General features: G+C 44.5%; 1 protein-coding gene across 2 annotated transcripts in view; it reads right to left on the bottom strand.

The window, feature by feature from the left end:
- The window catches only part of GLRX2 (glutaredoxin 2), a 33,707-nt gene extending 15,080 nt beyond the window's left edge, over window positions 1–18,627 (bottom strand). The window contains exon 1 of one of the 2 annotated variants that reach the window (XM_083156790.1): window positions 18,481–18,627. In XM_083156790.1, coding sequence (XP_083012916.1) covers window positions 18,481–18,488 — 8 coding nt within the window. In that variant the 5' untranslated portion in view covers window positions 18,489–18,627. Of the gene's footprint in view, window positions 1–18,450 lie in introns of both variants that reach the window. The other variant, XM_083156789.1, reaches the window with a different exon arrangement.
- Between the last annotated feature and the right edge of the window lie 5,900 nt (window positions 18,628–24,527).

Genomic DNA, 24,527 nt, shown 5'->3' with positions numbered 1-24,527 from the left:
AAAGCGGTGTACACGCGGTGTGATTTTGGCTATGCAATTTCCCTTGAACCCTCCAGAGCCTAGAACTATACAATCTTGACTATCTTGAGATTTTGACTGTGCTATTTGGCCTATGGCCAAATACATTACAAAAGACATACTGTATGCCCCATAAACACTAGAAGATAAAAGATATCATATATTTTACTTTATCTTCTAGTGTATACACTCAATATAGTCAAAAATGCCCTCCCTCGTCCAGCATATTTGGGAGAGGGAAATCCTCATAAACGAATGCCATGCAGAGGACGCTCCCCTCGCCACCCCACCCCCTCCCTGTGCCGTTCCTCACTTCAGAGCAGGCATTGGCAGATGTGCACGCACTTGCCAATGATTTCACACCCCACTGACGCTGACATTGTCACCTAGTGTGTATGAGGCTATAATAAAAATTGCCTTATTTGCATATCTATGCGATAGTGACTTCCCTGGGACAGGCATTGGTATTGCAAGCAAGGGAACACTGAGATTTTGGCTAACCTTCTATACAATTTTGACTATATAGTCAAAAATGTAAGCCAAGATCGCACTGTGTGTGCACACCTATTATTGGGACTACAAAGGAATTGGACCACACTACAATAAGTACTAATTGCATGCAATTCCGTACACATGGTGTAATTTACACACATACTATTATGCCTTCTGATATGGACTACATGGGAGTGTGCATAGCATCACAAGGCAAAATAAATACAGTGCAATATGAACTAGATTGGTACAAACAAAATTAAAATCACATGCGAGAATCGCACCATGTGTGGGCACCTTAAAGCAATAACCCATTTCGGTCTGCGAGTGCCATGGAGAAGATTGATTTCTCACAACAACTTCAGACAGGGATAGAACACAAAGGGCAGTATTCAATAAGAATTTTGACGATGTGCAGCGAATCCTGTTCAGGATTCGCTGCACATTCGCCACTGCCCGCCGCGTTACGGAGCCTCGCCGGCTCCAGTATTCAACGAGTCAGGGGCTCACTGCCCCTGACCGGCGAATTTTAACTCCTGCGGCGATGCCGCAGGGAGCCTGAGGACGGCGGCAGGCAGGGAGATGGAAGTCTCCCTGCCTGCCCCAGAACATTTGTGGGGGGGAGGTGGGCTCCCCGGGAGCCAGGCAGCACAGGCTGCCCCCCGGGATAGCCAACAGGGGACCGGGTATTCACTACACCCGATCGTGCATATGCTGGCTGCTCTGTGTAAAAAAAAAAAAATATATATTTTTTTGTAATTAAATATATATTCATGTGCTTACAGCACATGAATAAAAATAGCATGCCCCTCCTCAGAATAAAATTCCTGATTTTTTGACACCAAATGTAAAAAACAAAACACTTTATTTTAAAAGTTCACATTCCACTTCACCATAAAAAGATAGCGATTGCTACTCGGTGAATCATGGTGATAAAAACCTTGAAATGTATTCGCCATCTGGACATTGAATAGGGTGATTCACCGTTTTAGTAAAAAAAAAAAAAAAATCGCCTAACAGCACGAAAATAGCACAAAATCGCCATAAAACATGGCGAATCAGCCTCATTGAATACGGCCCAAAGAATGTGAGCACTATATGCCTCTTTGCCCATCACAAAGAATGCCACAGCATGACCCAGGTCGAAATGTATGAGCAAACATCAGCTTTCAAGTGCTATAACTCTGCCAGAGAAGTAGAGGCTCTGCCAGGCTACCACAGTATTCCACCTTTTGGCTAGAATCAAATGCAAGGAATTGGGCAGGACACATGTAAAACCACTTAATCCTCTGGCTAAATGACCAGCAGCCTGAAGCCTGAATTACTCTGTACCCCCAAGCAGTGTTCCCTCTAAGCTGTGCGCACGTTCGCGCGCACACACCTTGATGAGCGTGCGCACAGACATTACAAATGAGCGCACAAAGCAGCAGTAGTCCCTTTTTGCAGTTGTGGACTTAATGTGTGTTTCACCCATTAACGACATTGTGTACTGTATTTTGAATGTTTCAATGTTTAATATAATTTTAAAGTAAAGTTAACACAAATGCTGAACGTCGTTTTCCAGTTATATATAAGTGACGCACAAAAATGTAAATTTCATTCCAAAGTTGCACAGCCAAAATCTTTAGCCGCACACAGCCTTCGTAAAATTAGAGGGAACATTGCCCCTGAGGCTGCCTGAGGAAGAGGTGCCTAAAAATGCACAGGTGATGCTATAGGATGCAGTCAGGATTGCGGCGGTCAGGATGCCGGGCATTCAGTATACTGATGACGGCATCCCAACTGCCATCAGCAGACTGGACCCCGGAACTTCAAAAAGATCAAGATGCCGATGCCAGAATACATACAGCCTGATTTCTACACTACCGTTCAAAAGTTTGGGTTAACTGGACAATTTCATTTTACGTGAAAACAGACTTATTTATCAGATGGGTTGCAAAATGAATAGAACATATAGTCAAGACATTGGTAAGGTTAGAAATAATGATTTTTATTTGAAATAATAATTTTGTCCTTCTAACTTTGCTTTCATCAAAAAATGCTCCCTTTTGCAGCAATTACAGCATTGCAGACCTTTGGCATTCTAGCTTTTTATTTGTTGAGGTAATCTGAAAAAATTACACTCCACGCTTCCTGAAGCACCTCCCACAAGTTGGATTGGCTTGATGGGCACTTCTTGCGTACCATGCTGTTAAGCTGCTCCCACAACAGTTCAATGGGGTTGAGATATGGTGACTGCGCTGGCCACTCCACTACAGACAGAATGATGCTAGCTTCTTTGCTAAATAGTTCTTGCATAATTTGGAGGTGTGATTTGGGTCAGACCTTCTGGGTTTCACAAAATATATACAAGGGTTTTTGCGCTACAAAAGGTAGATACAGATATTGCAATTAATATTTGTATTTATTTAATAAATATTGTGCAACCATGTCATATATTGTTCAGTCCCATTCCAGGTAGGCAGATCAGCAGACATGACTAACACCATGCAGGAGTGTACAATTGTCCAAACACACTCCCCGATGTATGCAATATGTTAATCTTATGTTAACCTAGTGTGTACCCATCTTGAAAGGAAGCTTAACAAGAAGAAAACTAAAGAAAATCTATATAACAAAATATTGATAAATATTGATAAAATAATTGTGTGCACAGTGTAAACCTACCAGCAAGTATTATTTAAAAAATAAAAATGTTTGTTGGGTACACTGTATCTAGAACCCACAACGGCATTTTCAAGAGGTGCTCAGTAGCGCACGCGGGGGGGGGGGGGGGGGGGGGGTTCTGAGTACCCAGAAACCCCCTCAGGAGTCTAAGGACCCTATTCTGAAAGCCGAAGGTCCCCTCTTTCCATGGGTACAAGAATTAAAAAAAAATCGGCCCTTGGGAACCGGAGATATCTGACTTCAAAATAGTGGTCCCCATCCAAGCCTGTTAATTGCTCTTCCCAGTCAGATATTTCAGGTTCTGTCTGAGTTACAGTTTTTCTGAAGGTATATTCCAAAAACTGGGACTCTCCCCGTTTGATGGACACTTGTATCTACTGTTCCCACAACCAGAGAAAATCAGCCTTCAAGCAGCTGGTTACTGCTCCAGCTCCACACACCTGGTATGTAGTTTTATATTCTCGGTGGCAGATTGTTCTGCCTCCTGAACTCTGATCCCCTAGTGCCTAATACCATTTGGTAGGTGGGATTCTCTAGTTTTTAATTCCATTAAAATCTATATCCGGGAACTGGAGATATCTGCAGTCAAGTAAGCTGTCCTCCCACCAGAAAATTATGAATACTAAGCCCACTCCACTATACACCCCTCCTCTGCATATTAAACATCCTGTACAACCCTGGAAGTTATGTATCAGGGCCCCTTCATTCAGCCCAATGCCCCCTTCTCCCACCATCTGTACAGTAAAGGGGTAATTAGTGGAAATTACTGATCCTGGCCCTACATGCTGAGCGGTTGATATAATACCCCCTACCACCCGTGGGACATCAAAGCTTCCCCTACCACTGGAGGATCGGTAAGGGCCCCAATACATTGCTATGCCCAGGGGTCTACACTGCTGTTATCTATATATGTATGTATGTGTGTGTGTGTATATATATATATATATATATAAAATGATTATTATTTAAATAAATTTGGTCTATCTATAATACTTTAACTGACCCGGCATATACTGGGTCACCTAAGTGTCCATCTCTGTGCTTTGCTCTGCCCCTCTGGAAACCCCCTTCTGAAAATCCTGCGTTTGCCCCTGGTGCTGGCGTGGCCTATCCGCAGTGTCCTCTGATGAGTATCCAACAACCTTTCACTGCTGTTGATGGCATAGTACTACAGTACATGTGCATAGTATTACAATGTGCATAGTACTACAACCCTGCAAGGACTCATCTTTGCCTGGAAGGCTTTGTTGAAGCTGGATAGTTTTGCTGACTGTACTGCTAAAGCTGCTTAAGCCAGAGGTAAACAAACTTGGGGGTCAATCCTATTAGCGGCAGATGCTTTGCGAATGCAAATCATGACGGCACCGGACACACTTTACAGAGGATGGAATTTGCACTAAAGTGCTCACTGCCCCATTGACTTGCAAGCAATTTTTTGCGAATTTGGCCCTGTGAAGGGTGCATCGGGTGCCATTGCCATTGTTTAGACCAGGCACGTCCAAACTTTGGCCCTCCAGCTGTTGTGAGACTACATGTCCCATCATGCCTTGCCACAGTTTTGCTATTAGGGAATGCTAAAACTATGGCAAGGCATGCTGGGATGTGTAGTTTCACAACAGCTGGAGGGCCAAAGTTTTGAAAAGCCTAGTTTAGACGCAATGGAACGGCACCTTGCACCCTTCGCAAATAATAGGATCGACCCCGCAGTCTTCAAGGCACCCTAATGGTCCAGTTTTTAGGTATACCCATGCTTGGCCACAGGTGACTTACATATCACATCAGTCAATTTGATTTACCCATACATACTTGTAGAGCCATGGATCTCTTTAAAGATGCCTTCAGAATTGCATTTTGGAACCTTTGTCATAAGCAATAGAGTAATTTGATGGAAAGCCAAGCTGGTACGAAGAGAAAAGAAATTGCACTGTGGACGCACACCAGTAGTTTGTTTAAAACTTAAACTTTTATTATTCCCTTTTCTGATAAGAGGGAAGAATCTTTGCCGTATTTTAATATAGATAGACTCGCAACGGGTGTCCTTCTTTGTTGTAGAAAAATTAAATTGAATACCATACGTAACACATATACATATAGGCCCTATACATATAGGACATTCTGAATTCCTTGCAAGGAGCATCCCTCCAGCAATTGGTGAGGGAGCCCACTCGGAAGGACGCAATTTTAGACTTAATACTTACAGATGGTGACAGAATATCTGATGTAAATATAGGTGAAAACCTGGGATCCAGTGACCATCAAGTAGTAGTAGTCAGTGGCGTAACTACCGAGGGTGCAGCTGCTATGGGGCCCGAGCTGATCCGGGGGCCCGATGCTCCCCCTGCACCCAGTCACTGACTGCTCTGCTGTCCCGCAGTTCTGCTTCACCCCTGCCCGGTTTATATCATACCCAGTAGCATAACTATAGATTTAGTTATTAAATGTAAATTATGTTGCCCAGTCAGTGGCTGCGCCGCCATCCAATGCCCTAGTTCAACAGGGCTGGGAGCAGACGACACTGCTGCTAGCAAATCTAAAGCCGGAGACACTGCAGGAGACCCCGCCGAAGCGCGGCAACGCTGCAGCAACTGCCTGCCGCTGATGTGCTGTAGAGTGTAGACCCCCCCAGTGGACGGCAGCGCTGTGCAGGAGACCGTCACCCTGCTGCTGCCTGCCGTTGATGAATGGGAGACCCGGCATCCAGAGGCGCTGTGCGGGAGACCCGGCATCTGGTGGCACTGTGCGGGAGACCCTGCTGCTGCCTGCCACTGATGAATGGGAGACCCGGCATCCAGCGGCGCTGTGCGGGAGACCCAGCAGCGTTACGCAAGATACCAGTAGCCAGAGCCGCTGAGCAGTTTACACAGAGCCAGTGAGTGCAGGGGGGAATTAGGAGGGCCCCAAAAAATAATATTGGAATTCTTTCAAACTCCTGCTTTTCTCACCCCATCCCATCTCTCTATTCCCCCCTTCCCTCCCCCTCTCTCTTAATCTCCCCCACCCAACCCATTTTCCCTCTTTTGTCCCCCTCTTTCGGACAATCCCCTGCACCCCTTTAATTTATTTTTTTAAATATTGTCACCCAGGAAGTGGCTGCGCTGCCATCCTGTGCCCTAGTTCAGCAGCAGTGAGAGCAGGAGACCCTGTTGCTGGCACCGATGAGCAAGAGAATCAGCAGCCAGATCAGAGCTGGTGAGTGCAACACCCACTCGCAACATCCACTCTCTGGACACCCGCTTTGTCTCTCACTCCCCTCACTCTTTCTTCCGTCCCCTAAGGCGCATTTTATGATTTTTGTGACAATGGGGGTGGGGGGGGGGGGCCTTTTAAAAATTTTGCTATGGGGCCTGTGAAGTTCTAGTTACGCCTCTGGTAGTAGTAGTACGTTTATTTATAAGGCGCCACAAAGCAGTATGGTTCAAAATAAAGACAGAGACCGACTCATCGCACACAAAAACAAAGGTGTTAGATTGAAGGAAGGCTGATTTTGTAGAGATGGGAAACTCTGGGCCTTATTCTAGTTCACTCTTTCTGACAAAATCCTTCTTAGATGGACAAAACCATGTGCACTGCAGGTGGGGCAGATGTAACATATGCATAGAATTAGATTTGGGTGGGGTTTTACCTCAAAGTGAGATCTATATTGCAGTGTAAAAATAAAGCAGCCAGTATTTACCCTGCACAGAAACAAAATAACTCACCCAAATCTAATTCTCTCTGCATATTTTACATCTGCCCCCACATTAGTGCACATCCTAAGAAGGATTTCGTCAGAAAGAGTGAACTAGAATAACCCACTCTGTAAGGGATTCCTTGGCAGAGTGGAGGAACTTGGAAGGAGTGCAGGAGAAGTGGGAAAAATTAAAAAGAGCAATACTAAAAGCAATAGAACTTTGTGTCAAAGGAGTTAGGAAAAACACAAGGAAAAGGAAGCCAGTGTGGTTTGCGAAAGAAGTAGTAAGTATTGTGAAAGCAAAAAAGTTGGCCTTTAGGAAGTAGAGGCAGATGCAGAATAATGAGGACAAAGTGGTGTATCTTGTTAGACAGAAGGAGGCTAAGAAGGTAATCAGATGTGCAAAAGCACAAAAGAGAAAATGGCCCAGTCAGTGGGTAAAGGGGGAGGAAACTTTTTTTAGGTATGTAAGTGAAAGGAGAAAAACAAAAAGTGGAGTAATAAGACTAAAGACAGAGAGTGGAAGTCTTCTTGAGGGGGACAATGTAATAGCAGATCATATTAATAATTATTTCTACTCAGTATTCATTCACTGCTGAAATAGAGGGGAATGGGCCACAGTTAAGTTGCAAGTATAGCCAGAAAACTGAGTAAGAAACAAGTACATTTACAGAGGAGAAAGTCCTCACAGAACTCTCAAAACTGAAAGTGGATAAATCAATGGGGCTAGATGGGATACATCCAAGGATACTAAAAGAGCTTAAAGGGGAGCTGGTAATACCATTAACATAATTATTCAACCAGTCACTAGCTACTGGAGTAATCCCAGAGGACTGGAAAACAGTGAATGTAGTCCCACTACATAAAAGTGGAAACAAGGAAGAGGTAAGCAACTATCGACCAGTGAGCCTTACATCAGTAGTAGGGAAACGGATGGAAACACTCTTAAAACAAAGAGTTGTATAATGTCTCAAAACCAGCAATTTACAGGATCCAAAAAAGTATGGGTTTACTGGGGGAAGATCATGTCAAACAAATCAAATTGACTTTTTTGACTGGGTGACTAAAGTAATAGATCATGGTGGGGTTGTAGATGTAGCTTACCTAGACTTTAGTAAGGCTTTTGACACTGTCCCACATCGCAGACTGTTAAATAAACTTGAAAGCTTGGGAGTGGAGTCTTAGATAGTTGAATTGATAAGATCTTTGTTGCAGGACAGAAAAGAGAGAGCTGTAGTAAACTGAGTACAGTCAATGGAGGGAAGGGTTACTAGTGGAGTACCCCAGGGATCTGTACTTGGACCAGTGCTTTTTAATATCTTTATTGGTGATATTGCAAATGGAATTGAGGGTAAAATGTGCCTTTTTGCAAATGACACAAAAGTATGCAACAGGGTAGACACACCAGGAGGGGTAAAACAAATGACTGATGATCTAGGTCAGGCATGTCCAACGTTGGCCTTCCAGATGTTTTGAAACTACACATCCCAGCATGCTTTGCCACAGTTTTGCTATTAGAGAATGCTAAAACTATTGCAAAGCATGCTGGGATGTGTAGTTTCAAAACATCTGGAGGGCCAACGTTGGACATGCCTGATCTAGGTAGATTAGAGGAATGGTCAAGAGCATAGCAACTACAGTTTAATGGCAAAAAATGCAAAATCATGCACTTGGGTCTCAAAAATGTAAAGACTACATATAGTATAAATGGCACTATAATGGAAACTACTGAGGAAGAAGAGAGGGATCTAGGTGTCACTATTTCAGGCGACTTTAAAGCAGGTAGGCAATGCAACAAAGCAATGAAGATGGCAAGTCAGATGCTTGGTTGCATAGGGAGAGGTATCAGCAGTAAAAAGAAAGTACGGATTATTACCTGTTAGTACGATTTCCTCTACTCCTCCATGGCAGCCAACCTCTGGGTTCTCTCCCTATAGGTAGATATCTGGAAAGGAATAAAAAAGACACCTCCCCTATATAAGGACTGCCCCTTCCTAGGCTCAGTGTCTTTTAAATTATACAGCTTAAACATAACATACGCATATAACTCATTTTTTTTCTTTTAAGTACTCAAGGGCGGGAATAATGCTGCCATGGAGGAGTAGAGGAAATCGTACTAACAGGTAATAATCCGTACTTTCCTCTACCTCCCCATGGCAGCCAACCTCTGGGTAATACCCTAGCAGTTACCTCACTGGGCGGGTTTCAACTTAAGGTTACTATTCAATACAGTATATACATATCAAACCAATAAGTAGGACACCAAATGAAAAAAAGGATACGAGGTTCTCTTCACCTCCTCCTCCTTGTTGTTAACTTTCTTTTCTTTTCTTTTTTTATAGCGCGACTGCGCTAAGGACCTTCCTCCCAAACTTTGCATCACTTGATGACCCTACGTCTACTCTGTAGTGTTTGGTGAAGGTGTGTGCTGAAGCCCAACATGCCGCCTTGCACAGTTCTTCCATTGAGGCCGCGCCCCTTTCTGCCCATGACGCCGCTACTGCCCTTGTAGAGTGCGCCTTGATGCCTTCAGGTGGATCTATCTCTTTGATCCTGTATGCCTCTGCTATGCAAGACTTGATCCACCTGGCTATAGTTGTCTTGGTGGCTCCCAAGCCCTTGTTTTTTCCCTCTGATAGCACAAAGAGTCTCTTAGTCTTCCTCCATGATTCCACCCTCTTCAGGTAGATCAGTATAGCCCGTTTGACATCCAATTTATGCAATCTATCCTCCTTTTCGTTTGCCGGCTTGTCGCAAAAGGTGGGGAGCACTATCTCCTGATTCACGTGGAATCGTGACACGACCTTTGGCAAGAAGTTAGGGTTCGTCCTTAAAACCACTTTGTCGTCGAACACGTTCAGAAATGGCTCTTCAACCCAAAGAGCCTGCAACTCTGACACTCGCCTTGCGGATGTTATTGCCACCAAGAATGCCACTTTCAGCGATAGCATTCTGATGGGCACCTGCTCCAACGGCTCAAATGGTTCTTCTGTCAGGACATTCAGGACCATGTTCAGGTCCCATGGTGCCATGGGTCTGCGAAATGAAAGCCTTATTCTCTTCGAGGCTTGTAGAAACCTCTGGACATACTTGTTATCTGCCAGCCTGATATCCATCATAGCTCCTAGGGCCGCCACTTGCACCTTTAAAGAGCTCACTGAAAGGTTTCTTTCTAACCCTTTCTGCAGAAAGTCCAGCACCGAAGTGACCAGCTTATGGTCTTTACCTTCCCTTCTGCAGAGCTCTGTATATGCCTTCCATATCCGGTAATACGTTTTAGACGTAGTGTGTTTTCTAGCCTTCAACAGGGTATCCACGACCCTTCTGGAAAACCCCTTTGCTACCAAGTTTCTTGTCTCAGCAGCCACGCCGTCAGATTCCAGTGGTCGGGCTGCCTCTGTACGTGGGGCCCCTGTCGTATCAGATCTTCTATGTCCGGTAATTCCCAGGGAGCATCCACCGCCATCCTGACCACTTTGGCAAACCAGGCTCGCCTCGGCTAGTAGGGCAGGATTGCTATGACCGTCATCCGTTCCTGTTGGATTTTGTTCAACAGTCTCGGAATCACTGGAAATGGGGGAAAGACGTATGCCAGGCCTGTTCCCCAACTGGCGGTCAGGGCGTCCGCCTGCCATGCCCCTTGTTCCCAGTGTCTTGATATAAATTTTTCGGCCTTTGCGTTGTACTTGGTGGCCATTAGGTCCACCTTCGGGACTCCCCAGTGGCATGTCAGCATGTCGAATATTTGTGGGGACAATTCCCACTCCCCTGGTCTTAATGCCCACCTGCTTAGGGCATCTGCTCGCTGGTTTTCCTTCCCTGCGATGAACACTGCCGACAGGCTTTGGACGCGTCCTTCTGCCCACTGGAGTATGTATGCCGTTTCCTTCATCAGCTCTCGGCTCCTTGTACCGCCTTGGCGGTTCACATATGCCACTACGGCTCTGTTGTCTGATCTGATTACGACTTCCTTTTGCCACAGTTGTACCTGAAATGCCCGGCATGCCATAAGCACTGCCCTCATCTCTCTTACATTTGAGTGTGCCCTTGACTCGGCTTGTCTCCATTGACCTTGTGCTGTTCTTTTGCCGCACACAGCTCCCCATCCCGACTGACTGGCGTCGGTGGTGACTACTATCTGCTCCCTTTTTACGAATGATCTTCCTTGTCTCAACCTGTTTCTGTCCATCCACCACCTTAGGTCTTCTTTCGCTTGCTTTGACAAGGAGATCCTTTGCATGGGATTCTTCCCGTCGCCATCCCATTGGGATAGAAAGCACCCTTGTAGGTTTCTTGTATGAAATCGGGCCCATCTGATAGTGTCTAGCGCTGCCGACATGAGGCCTAAAACTTTTAGACAATCTCCTGCGCACACTAGCCTTTTTCTCAGAAGTTTGACTACTTCTATCCTTAATTTCTCCTGCCTTTCTGGTGTCAGTCTGACCCTCATGGCTTCTGTATCTATCACCACACCCAGATATTTTGCAGCTCTTGTTGGCTCCAAGTGACTTTTTTCCTTGTTTATAAGCCATCCGTGGTGCTTTAGATACTCCATCACCTTCTCTGTATGATCTCTCGACATTCTTTCTGTCTTTGCCATAATCAGTAGGTCGTCCAAATATGGCCATATTGTCACCCCCTCTTTTCTCAGGTTTGCTATGAGCACGACCAGAACCTTTGTGAATGTTCTTGGGGATGTGGATAGGCCGAACGGCAGAGCCGTAAATTGGTAGGTAATTCCTTTGATTTTGAACCTTAGGTATCTTTGGTGCTGTTGACATATGGGAATATGTAAGTAATCGTCTTTTAAGTCTATTGTTGTCAAGAAAGACCCTTGTTTGATGTCTGGGAGGATAGATCTTATCGACTCCATTTTGAAGTTTTGTGTCTTGACATATGTATTGAGTCTTCTCAAATCTAGAATGGTCCTGAAACCCCCTGTTGCCTTTCTTACTACAAAAAAATCTGGAGTGCCATCCTTGGCCTTCTTGATCCTTGGGTACTGTGACTACTACACCCTGCGAGATCATAGTCTGCAAGCTGCTCATTAGCGCCTCCTTTTCTTTTGGGCATCTTGGCACAGGGGATTCCTCCATCCAGTTTCCGGGCGTCATAATGAATTCTATTTTGTACCCGGTGGAGACCACTTCTTGGACCCACCGGTCTTCTGTAGATCGGAGCCAGGCCTGTTTGTACTCTAACAGCCTGCCCCCGACCCTGTCCCTGGCGTCATTGAGATGACTGCCTGAACGAGAACCTTCCTTCCTTGTTTCTTTGCCCTCGAAAGGAACTCCGATTTCCAAACCACGGCCGTCTATAGTTCCTTCCTGGCCTATAAGTTCTCGCCTCTCTGAATTCTGATTGCTGGAACCTCTGAGATTTATTGAAGGGCTTCTTTGCCCCCCTATCCTGTGGAAGCCACACTGATTTTCCACCTGACACCTTCGTGATGATGTCGTCCAGCTTTTTCCCAAATAAATACTCCCCCTGAAACGGTAGGGATACGAGCTTATTCTTTGATTGGGCATCGGCTGCCCACGGTTTCAGCCACAAAGCCCTTCTCACTACTGCTGCGTTGGCGTTGACTCTTGCTGCCAGCCTGACTGCATCCAGTGAGGCGTCGCACACAAACTCTATGGCCACCTGCATATTCTGTACAATCTTTAGCAGGTCTGCCCTTTTAATGCCATAGATCATATCTGACTCTAGGTCCTGGCACCACGACCTGAGCACTCTAGAAGTAATTGCGATCGCAGATGACGCTTTGATCGCCGCTCCTGATGTAACATGTTGCTTACGCAACCCCATCTCCATTTTACGCTCCATGGAGTCCTTGAATATATTGGCGTCCTCCAATGGCAGCGTCGTCTTCCTCGATATACGCGCGATAGCCGCGTCCACTTTAGGCGGTTCCTCCCACGTCTTGACTTCCTGAGGCTCAAAAGGGTACATTTTATTAACCCTTAGTGGTACCGCCACCTTTTTATCCGGGTGTGCCCACTCGTCCTCTACTACCTCTTTGAGTGTCAATGACAGTGGGAATGTCTTAGGCTTTTTCTTTTTGTCTCTGAAGAGCAAATCTTGTAACTTGCCTTCCTCTTGTGCCACGTCTATATTAAGAGACTTGTTCACCAATGTAAGCAGGTTATCCAGCAAGTCCGGATTAAACTCTAACTCTGCTTTTTCCTGCATCACTTCTCCTTCCTCAACTTCCTCCTCTATAGCCGGAGCAGGGCCCTCTTCGGAGTCCTCTGAGTTAGCAGAGTCAACCTCCCTAGGCCTTTTAGCCGACATCTTCGCCAGATCCTCCTTTGTCACAAAGGTATCTGCCAACGCTGTTCTAAGTTTTGCAACCAGCTCTGTCATTTGTGAAGGTGCCAGTATCTGAGAGCCTTTGCAATTATCACAAATAGACCCTGCACATTTGTCAGGAAGTGTCTTGTCACAGAGTGTACACTTGGCCAGATGCATTTTTTTATGCTTGGCCTTTCCTTCTGCCTTTTCTTTGCTTGCTTCGGACCTGCCGAAGTACACACATTATGAATGCCTGACTACACAACAACTTTTCATGAAAAAAAACAACAACAAATAAATAGATAAATAAATAAATAACTAACTGCCTTTCCTGCTTACCCTGACTGTGCAGGCTGCTTTCTTTCATCCTCCATAGTATAGAGAGTGTCTGAAAGTATCTGTACAAGGATACAATTCAGTAAGTATAAATATGCAGGCATATAAACAGCCCTGGCCAAGCCTAGGGTCTTACCTTCACTCAAAATAGCCTCCTGCAGCTGCCCTCTGGAGAAGCAGTGGCGATGTAAATACAGTCCCCGGGTTCTTTCTCCTATTGCCGGCGTTAGTAAACACAATGGCGCCGTCCTGCGCCTGTGTGGCGCTTATAGGGCGCTTGTCTATGACGCGAATCGCGTCTGGTGCCACACAGGGGTTATTCCCCCCTCCTGCCGCGCGCCTGTGACGCGCTCAGCGGCGTCGCGTCTACTGACGCGAGGTGACGCGCCTTGCGGCGACGCGCCCACTCTGGTGACGCGCCCGCGTCCCCCCTCGTGAGCAGGCTTTACTCCGGCGCCGCCTCTGACACATCCGGCGTCCTGTGACGCGGCCGTCGCCCCTGATGACGCGGCCGGCACCTACGATGCACGGAGCCTGACTCACCGCTCCATCCGTCCGGCCATCCGACATTAAAGTCTATGCCTCATGGGAACCATCTCCTGCGGCTCCTGAACCCGGGGTAAGAGACCTAACTGCACCTGGCAGCAGGACGCTTGTAATGTAATCTCCCCACCACGCTAGATGGCGGGAGAATTTGTTCCTTATTAGGTCCCAGCCTAAACCCCAACTGCACTGGGCAGAGGAGAAGGCAGCAGCCAGCCTCAGGGTAAGCACTCTCATCTACCTGGAAAGGAAAAAAAAGACACTGAGCCTAGGAAGGGGCAGTCCTTATATAGGGGAGGTGTCTTTTTTATTCCTTTCCAGATATCTACCTATAGGGAGAGAACCCAGAGGTTGGCTGCCATGGGGAGGTAGAGGAAAGAAGTAATAATGCCACTGTATAGGTCATTGGTACGACCTCATCTAGAGTACTATGTTCAGTTCTGAAGGCCATATCTCCAGAAGGATATAAATACATTAGAGACTGTACAAAGAAGGGAAACTAAAATGGTGCATGGCCTACATCACAAAACATACCAGGAAATACTAAAATATCTTAATATGTATACTTTAGAGCAGAGAAGGGATAGGGGGACATGATAGAAACTTTCAAATATATCAAGAGTTTTAACAAGGTACAGGTGGGAAACATTCTTCACAGGAAGAGGAGCAACAGAACACGGGGACATGCACTGAAACTAGAGGGAGGAAGATTCAGGGGAAATTTGAGGAAGAATTACTTCACAGAAAGAGTAGTAGATAAGTGGAATAGCCTCCCATCAGAGGTGGTAGAAGAAAATTCAGTAGAACAATTTAAACATGCTTGGGATAGGCATATTGATATCCTTATAAAAAAATAAGGATCAAATATGGTTTGAGGTAACATATTTAAAAAGGGGCAGACTAGATGGGCCAAGTGGTTCTTATCTGCCATCAAATTCTATGTTTCTATGTTATTCAGATCTGATCGCAGTACAAACTTGTTCTCAAAATGGGCAAAACCATGTGCACTGCAGGTGGGGCAGATATAACATGTGTAAAGAGAATTAAATTTAGGTTGAGTGTTTTAAAACGCAGTGTAAAAATAATGCAGCCAGTATTTACCCTGCGCAAAAACAAAATAACTGCTCGTGGGCGGGTCGTCACAGGAACGTACGACCCGCTCACGAGCTGAAGGAGCCGCTGACCTGCACAGGAAAAGCATCTGATGTGATCGCGATCTGATCCCGACCTGCACCCACTAAAATGGTCATTTCTGAGATCCTACCTGCAGCAGGTAGGATCTCAGAAAAGACCTAACGACCCGCAGGGCCGCACATCGGATCGGGATTGAATCAAAAGGGCAGCAAAATGGCCCAAAACATGGCCGATTTACATATAATCGGTTGAGATTGTTTCTAAATTGGCTAGTTTTGGGCCATATCGTCCTGGTGGGTACCCAGCATAACTCTCTCTGCACGTTACATCTGCCCCACCTGCAATGCACCCATTTTGAGAACAAATTTGTACTGCGATCAGATCTGAATAAGGGTCGTAGTGAGGTGCTAGCAAGAAGAATGAAAAGGGTTTTGGGTGTATAGATTTAAAACAGAGAGGTTTAGCTGTCAGATGTCTCTGTACTGCAGTTTCAGTATATATATTCCCTGGTATTTAGGGGTATAGTGAGTTCCTGTGGTCTATACCAGGATGGTGAATGATCCTACTAAGAAGTTTATTTATTGTGTGCTCATTAGGCATTTATTTATTCAATGTAAGTACTCAATTGTGGTATCATCCAGCCTGTTGGCATTCTGCACGGAATCTACACTGTATTGGGCTTGATACAGTGTTTAAAAAAAAAACAAAAAAAAAAAAAACGGTTAGTGTGTTTCAATATCCTTCTGTCATTAATTGATCTACAAGTACAGTCTTTTGTTCATTCAGCGGTCAGGTGGTCAATATAAATGATCAGCTGGTACTATTTAATGTATCTTCCCTGGTCTTTTACTAGTGTAGCGAGTTCCTGGGAACTAGGTCAGTACAGTGGATGATTTCTTGGTACTGGGGAATCTGTTTATTGTATGCCCATTCGGCATTTACTTATTCCCTTAAATATTCAATTTGAAATATCATGTCATTTACTGGAATTCTGCCTGGATTCTACATACAGTGTTAAACGGGATACATTTGTTTCAAAATAGTTACATTTATTTTAATATTCTTGTATCCTCATATTTATTTGTTCAACAGGTACAATCTTTTAGAAGTTCCATTGTCAGGGAATCAGTGTATGATCAGATGGTGCTATCCTGATGTGAGAGGGATTATTGGATTATATACCACTGAGCTAAGTGTATATTGCGTTTTTTTTAATATACCTTGCACAAAACACTGGTGTATGAGGTATTTTGTATGGCGTTAACTCGTGGTGGGCACTGTGGGGCAGCGGTTTTGGTCTTGTTTGATCAGTAATTTTACACTGTATTTTAAATAAACTACTGGTGTGCATTGACTGTCCAAATTATTTTCTCTTATTCCCATTAATAGACCTTTTTTGCCTGGTTAGCACCCCTGCCGCATGATTAGGATAAAAGGCAGTCCTAATAGGTCCCAGAAATAAAAGGACACAAACTTGCTTGTGTGCGGATCTCAACCTTGGAAAGCTAAGCTTACTGTCCTTTACCAAGGACATATGGTATGTATATATGTATGTATGTATGTATGTATGTATGTATGTATGTATGTATGTATGTATGTATGTATGTATCTATCACACACACAAACAAAAGGACTGCCCAGGAGTTGAAGGGAAATTGGACACAATCATGATTGTGAAGGGCCCCACACAGAACAATTTTCAGGCATTTTCTGAGCGATTTTAACAAATCACTCAGAAAATCCCTGAAAACGCATGTAAATCGCTGTGTGTGTAGACCACACAGCGATTTAAATGTGCAGCCCCGCCGTTCTGAATCTGCCCAAGATTCAGAACGGCCATGCTGGATAATGCAGATGCTCCTGCTCATCTCCCGCATGTGTGGTGCGGGGATGAGCAGGGCCATCTGAGCGACTGTCACTGAAGACCCGCCAAGAAGCCCCGCTGTCACCGCTCCGCTGAAGCCGCTGCCACCCGGACGCCTTCTGGACCCGCCACGCCCGCCCACTGCAGTCAGATGGAAGCTGTATTGACAGGACACGACGCTGGAAGACTCCGGGGTTGGTGAGTATTTATTTATTTATTTTACACTATGCCACCAACTATTGGGGGGAGATGGGGATGCCACGCTATACCACCAACGATTAAACTTTTTGGGGGGGACACTACCGCCGATAATTTAAATGTTTAGGGGGGATTTCACTGTACCACCAATGACTAAACCTATTTATTATGTTCTGAATTATGAAACTGAATATCTGCTTCAGATTTTACCTGCAGGAATATATATATATATATATATATATATACATACACACATATATACATACATACATACATACACATACACACATACACCCACACACCACAGCAAGCGCTTTCGGAGAGATTTGAAATCTCACGTGCTGAATCTCCCGTTATGAATCTCTGGCACAAATCTCTGCATATGTAGGGCCCATAAGACCGGTCTTTCTGATGTATGGCCACCTTAACATTGTAAGTGCATGTGCCCTGGGCACCACGACAGGCCTGACAGATGGCCTTCAGCTGGCCAGGGCAAGTGTACTAATGCCGATTGTCGACTGTAACAAAACAGGAACAGAAGACTGTCTGCCTGGACGATTTCTCAGCGAACAAAACAGATGCACAGTGAAAGCGAGGTGCAGCCCGCAAGCATGGTCTCTACAGTCAGAGAAATCAAGCACCAAGGAGATTAACTGGCCGATCCAAGGCTGAGTACTTGCACAATAATTTATCTGTCCAATCAGTCTGGTGGGAACAAAAATTAGGTAATGTATGGGATCATAGGACAATACACCATTTGCTACCAAATAATGGAAAATGGACAAAAATAATTGTTTGGATAGATATGTTAAATCAAACTGCTTTAACCAATTTATCTGATCATTGTCTGATTTTTTTTCTGCATTTGGGAGCAAATGGTGTATTGTCAATGTCATTTGTTCCCATACATTGTAGATTTTGGTTACCACCAGACAGTTTGGACAGACACAGCTTTGTTTGTGTACCTACAGTAACACCTTTTTTTTTTTACCCTGGGTTACAGAACCCCTAATTACTGATCTGCAGGTAAGTGGTTATACCTGGTGGCATGTGGCTGTGATCTGCATACACAGTGCTGTATGAACCCGACTATTTTACTGCAAAAATAGTCTGTACTCTGTACACTGAATTGTATTGTACTCTGAATCACGCGAAAGTAGACCTATTTTCCTGCTGGGACCTGAGGTAGAAAAGATCCGTTCCGGTTTTGCCGTCTATATTACGTTCTATGTACCTGACGTTACGAATCTGCTGGGATGCTAACCGCTGCATAGTCCGGCGTGTTGGAGAAAGATACCGGCTCACCACCACAATCACCTACTGCAGTGCTTCCCCGTCATAGCTTCTGAACACAAGAGAGAAAACAGTATCTAGGGCACTTCCCGAATGTCCTGGCTGTACAGGACTGGAGACACATCTCCTATTAATGGCATAGCGATGTCACTCAGACGCCTCCAAAATGGCTTCGGAGAAATGATAGACGCTGACAATATTGTGCGTAGAGCTGTAGTAGGCTATATAACCTTGGCTCTGGTGCCATCCCAGCATGCTTAGCAACTGGCTTTTTTTTTTTTTTTTTTAACTTTTTTTTAATGGGGCATTTTTTTCATTTTTAACCTGTGTATCACGTGGCCAAAGCAGCTGTGAGCTTGAGGCAGCAATCACTTCAGCGGCGCACTGAGCGCAGATATGTATGTCGCATATGTCGTATGTGCAAGCAGCCTGCTAGTTCGGACACCACTGTGCATCACTTTGAGAAATGTTTATTTATTTATCAAAATAGTTTGTATTTTTATTACTATTAATAATAATAATAATTTTATTATCAAGGAAGTATTGGCTATTATTTAAACAATAAGAAGCACCACATCTGCTTACCGGCTCTGCAGTCCAATCTCGAGCAATATAACCCTTCATTTACATCCCTTCCGTCTTATCACAGCCTAGTAGAATTTGCTGCACATGCTTATACCTACATTGGGATTATTGTGAATAACCTAGTGGGAGGGAATGACCTTTTATAATAATAGGAGTTTGTTTTTTTAAAGAGTAATTATTATGATGATGATTGTATAGCTAGATGATCACATTATGATGTATTGTTTTTTTTATTCTTTAATATGTACATTGTGGTGCTATTTATACCTGATCCTGAACATCCTGTTTGGATTATGCTATGACTACAAAGTTAAAGCCAAACTTCCACAGTTCAGCAGCCTTGAAGAGTAAAAACACATTGGATCTGTACTGTGCAATATTGAGGAATAGGTTGGCATATCCACCAGTGCTATCATTTTGAAAATTTGTTGATTATCCCCCTTTATTTCATGCTGAGCAATCATTTCCTTCTGGTAGGAAATCGCACCCCACATTACAAATGGAATGTTTACTTGTTACATGTGGATCTGATAATGGTGTTATCAAACAGCCTAAGTTGAACAGGGCCATGAGCAAGGCCAAACCTAGGCACTGGGTTCTACAAAGTGAGATATTTGTCCCCCTCAGGCTCCATGAAGCCTGTGCCCCCATCCCATGCCACTGCTAATATTGATTAAAATAAAAGGATGATTCACTTTTACCATACGATACCTACATGTGCCTTTACTGAGACTGTCAGCAATCTTGGTGCAGCCCGGGCTATTTAAGGGGAAGTGGGTGAAGAACAATGCACTCTATGGGCAGTATTCAATGAGAAAAATTCTCCGTGTTTTATGGCGAGTTTGTGCTTTTCTCGCGTTGGACGGAGACTTTTGCTCTCAAAAAGCGAGCAACCCTATTCAATGTGCACTACTCGCAGTCTTTCTAAGTGATTTTCGCCGTGTCTCTCTGTGTAGCAATTTTCCATCTTTTCATTGAGAAGTGGAATGTGAACTTTTAAAATAAAAGTTTTTTTGTTTTAATTTTGGTGTAAAAAAATCAGGAATTTTAATCTGTGAAAGGGCATGCTATTTGTATTCATGTGCTTATAGCACATGAATATATATTTAATTAAAAAAAATATTATTTTCTTTTTTTACACAGAGCAGCCAGCAGGGGGCCGGGAGCCGAGCCGCTCATTAGATATTCATATATTCACTGCACCCGATCATTACTTATGCATGATCGGGAGCAGTGAATACACTCGGTCCCCTGTTGGCTCTCCCGAGGAGCCCACCTCCCCCCCACATACGTTCGGGGGCAGGCAGGGAGACTTCCATCTCCCTGTCTGCCGCCGTCCTCAGGCTCCCTGCAGCGTCACCTCATACGCTGGATTGGCTGAGACTCGCCGCGAGGGACGGCGAGTCTCCAAATATGGAGAATCTCCGCAAAAACACGGCGAGCGAAAAAAAACCGCTCGCCATGCACGGAGAATATGGTCATTGAATACTGCCCTATACCATGGAGGTCATTCTGGTGGTTCTCTCCATTGCAAATTAGCAACGGTGATGGCATGCGCATATATGCTTATGCGTATGCCATCTGTGCTAATGGATGTGGCAACTTGCAGTCACCGGACTGTTTGCATGGAGCAGTGCAGGGGGCTCAGCAGACTCGGTCGTGCCCTTGGGAACACCCAGTGTTTCATGGGTGTCCCCATGAAAAAGATGGTTGTTTCCATGGTGATTCGGCATCCATTCGCATGCGTGCAGGGAAAATCTGCATGCGTGTGGTGTGCGTTCATGCGGACGATGTTTAGTTGACTTGCAAAGCTGCGAATTTCATATCTTTGCGAGTCAACCAACATGATCTCCCATGTCCCTGTGCACCTGACTACAGATGGGAAGACTCCTGGATATCGGTCTGTAATCTCCACACCTCTAGCAATACAGTTCCTGTTTCAGGTATTCCGGTTCCATCCCGGCTTCTGTATTAGCGCTGCCGTTTCCCAGTGCAGACCTCAATATAGTACTAAATAATCTATCTAATCAGTAATTAATACAAGAACAAAAAAACATGCACAATAATAGTTAAAAAATATGTGACCAATTGAAAAAAAGACAAGCACATTTAACAAAGCATAATCTAAATGCCGGATAAATTGTTAGTAGAATATTAGGCAGAGTTGTTAGGCATATTGGAAAGTGCTTATCAGAGTCCTGCAGTCATAGAATCATGCAAAGCAGAATAACTGTTTAATGAGGCTTATTAATGATTATCCAAGCTAAAATCTTTTGTTAGTAGGGCAATTTTTAGCAAGAAAGCAGTTTATTAGTGCAATCAGCTGAAAGGTATAGTTACCACATCCTTAGGGCAATGTTTAGTTTAATTTTCGGTCCATTAAGTGTTTTTTATTCAAAATGGTAGTAAGCCCGGGGGATGAATTTGAACAGGCAAAGTGCTCCTGGTTACTGGTTGATTAGCACTCCCACTACACCATGGGGGTTATTCTGGTTCACTCAAAGGCAAATTCCTTCTCAAATGGACAAAACCATGTGCACTGCAGGTGGGGCAGATGTAACATGTGCAGAGCGTTAGATTTGGGCGAGTTATTTTGTTTCTGTGCAGAGTAAATACTGGCTGCTTTATTTTTACACTGCGATATAGATCTCACTTTGAAGTAAAACCCCACCCAAATCTATTCTCTCTGCACAAGTTACACCTGCCCCCCCTGCAGTGCACATGGTTTTGTCCATTTGAAAGGAATTTCCCTTTGCGAGCGAACCAGAATAAGGGCCCATATCAGGGTCAGCCCACAGCCAGATATCCAAGGGTAGAGAACTACTACCAGAGTGCACTGTTCTAACGCGTTTCTCTGCCTTTTACACGGTCAGCAACTTCCTCAGAGACAGTTTAAAGTTTGTTTCTGAGGAAGCAAATGACCGTGTAAGAGGCGGAGAAACGCGTAAGCCACAGTGCACTCTGGTACCAGTTCTCTACCCTTGGATATCTGGCTGTGGGTGGAACCCGATATGGTGGAGAAAATGTGTGGACCAGATCTCACTGAGGATATTGGACCGGGGGCGCTTGATAAGGGTGTTTTTTACCCAGCTGCTGCTTTAAAACAGGATAGTCAGTCCTGTACAATAAAACAAAAAGAACACAAGGATAAGCAGCACTCAAAAAAATTTAAGATTGGTCGATCTATCACAATTGAATTTATTTAATACACTAAAATTTTGACTAAGTAGCCAGCAAAGCAGGAATTTAAAATTAAATGTGAATTAAAATTCAATAAATATTGTCCCCACCACCCCTGGAATTAGAGTGTCTTGGAAAGACCAATTTTGGAGCTCTTAGATGGTAAGTTAGGTTCCAAAGTAGTCATCTGGAGGGAGAAAGGAGATTCAGATCTTGCCAGGAGTGGCCCAAATAACCAACTTTTACCACAGTTCCTCTGTGAGATGGTAAGTCCTCTAACCTCCAATGACAGCAGATGGTTAGCAATTTTACACCAAGTTAGTGAATGATGGTGGGTCCATAAAGGGGTTAATAAGGCCTGCAATCCAATAACAATGGGTTGGGGGGTGCAATATCCTACTTACGCGTTTCACTTCGCCTGATAGCTTTATCAAAAGGATCCTGATATGGTGTAATGGGAGTGCTAACCCACCAGTAACCAGGAGCCATTTGCCTGTTCAAATTCATCCCCTTGGCTTACTACCATTTGGAATAAAAACCACCTTATGGACAGAAAACTAAACATTGCCCTAAATATGTGGTAACTATCACTTGCACTAATAAATTGTGCTTTCTTGCTAAAAATTTGCTCTACTAACAAAATACTTTAGCTTGGAAAATAATTAATAAGCCTTATCAATATAAAAAGTTCTTTGCTTGTCAGAGTCCTCTAGTCATAGAATCGTGCAAAGCAGCTTTCCAATATGCCTAACACAACTCTGCCTAATATTCTACTAACAATTTATCCGGCATTTAGATTATGCTTTGTGAAATGTGCTTGTCTTCTACAATTGGTCACATATTTAACTATTATTGTGCATGTTTTTTTGTTATTGTTGTTTTAATTACTGTGTTTTAATGATTGTTACATTGATCTGGGATGCAGTTAATTTGCCGGCGGTCGGAATCCCGACACTGGAATCCCGACCGCCGAAATCCCGAAACTTTCTCCCTCTGTGGGTGTCCACGACACCCATAGAGGGAGAATAAAATAGCGTGCCGAGCGTAGCGAGGCACCGGGCCCGCTGCGTGGCGAGCGCAGCGAGCCCGCAAGGGGGGGCGATCCATGTCCCCCCCTTGTCGGGATTTCGTCGGTCGGGATTCCAGTGTCGGGATTCCGACCGCCGGCAAATCGTATCGGATCCCATTGATCTAAGTAATATGTATTCTATATATGCCTGATTTCATTATTCTTATTCATTTTATTAAAAAAGTTATTCCATTATAGCGCAGTGTTTACCGTTCTTTATCTGGACCGATAAATCATTGTGTGTACCCAGCTTAAGTCTATTGGCTGCACAGACCCTGTGATCACCTATGAAAGGGGCTCTACCACAGATGATTGCACAATCACAGAATCACACACAGCTGATGTTCTGCTAAGTACCTGAACACTTCATTATACACACGGAGACCTGTGTGGAGTTGTATGTCGTATTTATTTCTCACAAACAAAACAGAAATGTCTATCTCAAATCAGTCCCCCAAGATGGAGAAATAAAATACAAAAAAGAGAAATTGGTTCTCTGTGCTTAATATTGTATACAAATAAACATGATGTATTTATCAGCTGACAAAAGAAATGCAGACCGCAACAAATTTATTGATAAAAAAAAAACCTCTTCTATAAGTTAATGGCGGCCAGCCCATATAACCATTTTAACATCCTTATAATTCTACCTGTGGATCTTTTAAAATGGGTCATACCCCTTTCACACCAGCCTAAATTCCCAGGTTGAGTCCAGGAACAATCCGGTACTAGCGCTGGTGTAAAAAGGTTCCCGGGACAAATTACCGGGCTAATTTGCCGGCAATCCAACCCTGCTAGGTAGCAGGGTTGCTCCCGGGTCCAACCCAGGGACCTGGCTGGTGTGAATGGGGTAGGGTATATTTACCCGGGTTGCCGTCCTCGGTGTCCTGTCGGGAATTGCCGCAGGTGGTGGGCGCAAATTACGGGACAGGCGGTGGATGATGACGCAGCTCTCCGGCGGCAGTGAGGGCGCAGGAGAGCTGCATCATCTTCATCCGCCGCCTGTGTGGATCCCCGGCCTGCACAGAGGACAAGCAACCCAGGTGAGTATTCTCACCACCTCCTGATCACCTCCGCCGCCACCCCGCCGACTGCCCGCCTCCTCACACCAGAAAATGCAGGGACTTTTCTGGTGTGAATGGGTCCAAATCCGGGAATGTCCCTGCATTTCTGGTGTGAAAGGG

This window comes from Crinia signifera, chromosome 8 (genome assembly GCF_055691185.1).
Source record: "Crinia signifera chromosome 8, ASM5569118v1, whole genome shotgun sequence".
Lineage (NCBI taxonomy): Eukaryota > Metazoa > Chordata > Amphibia > Anura > Myobatrachidae > Crinia > Crinia signifera.
Note: the sequence above shows the minus strand (reverse complement) of the source record. Positions and strands in the feature narration are given on the sequence as shown.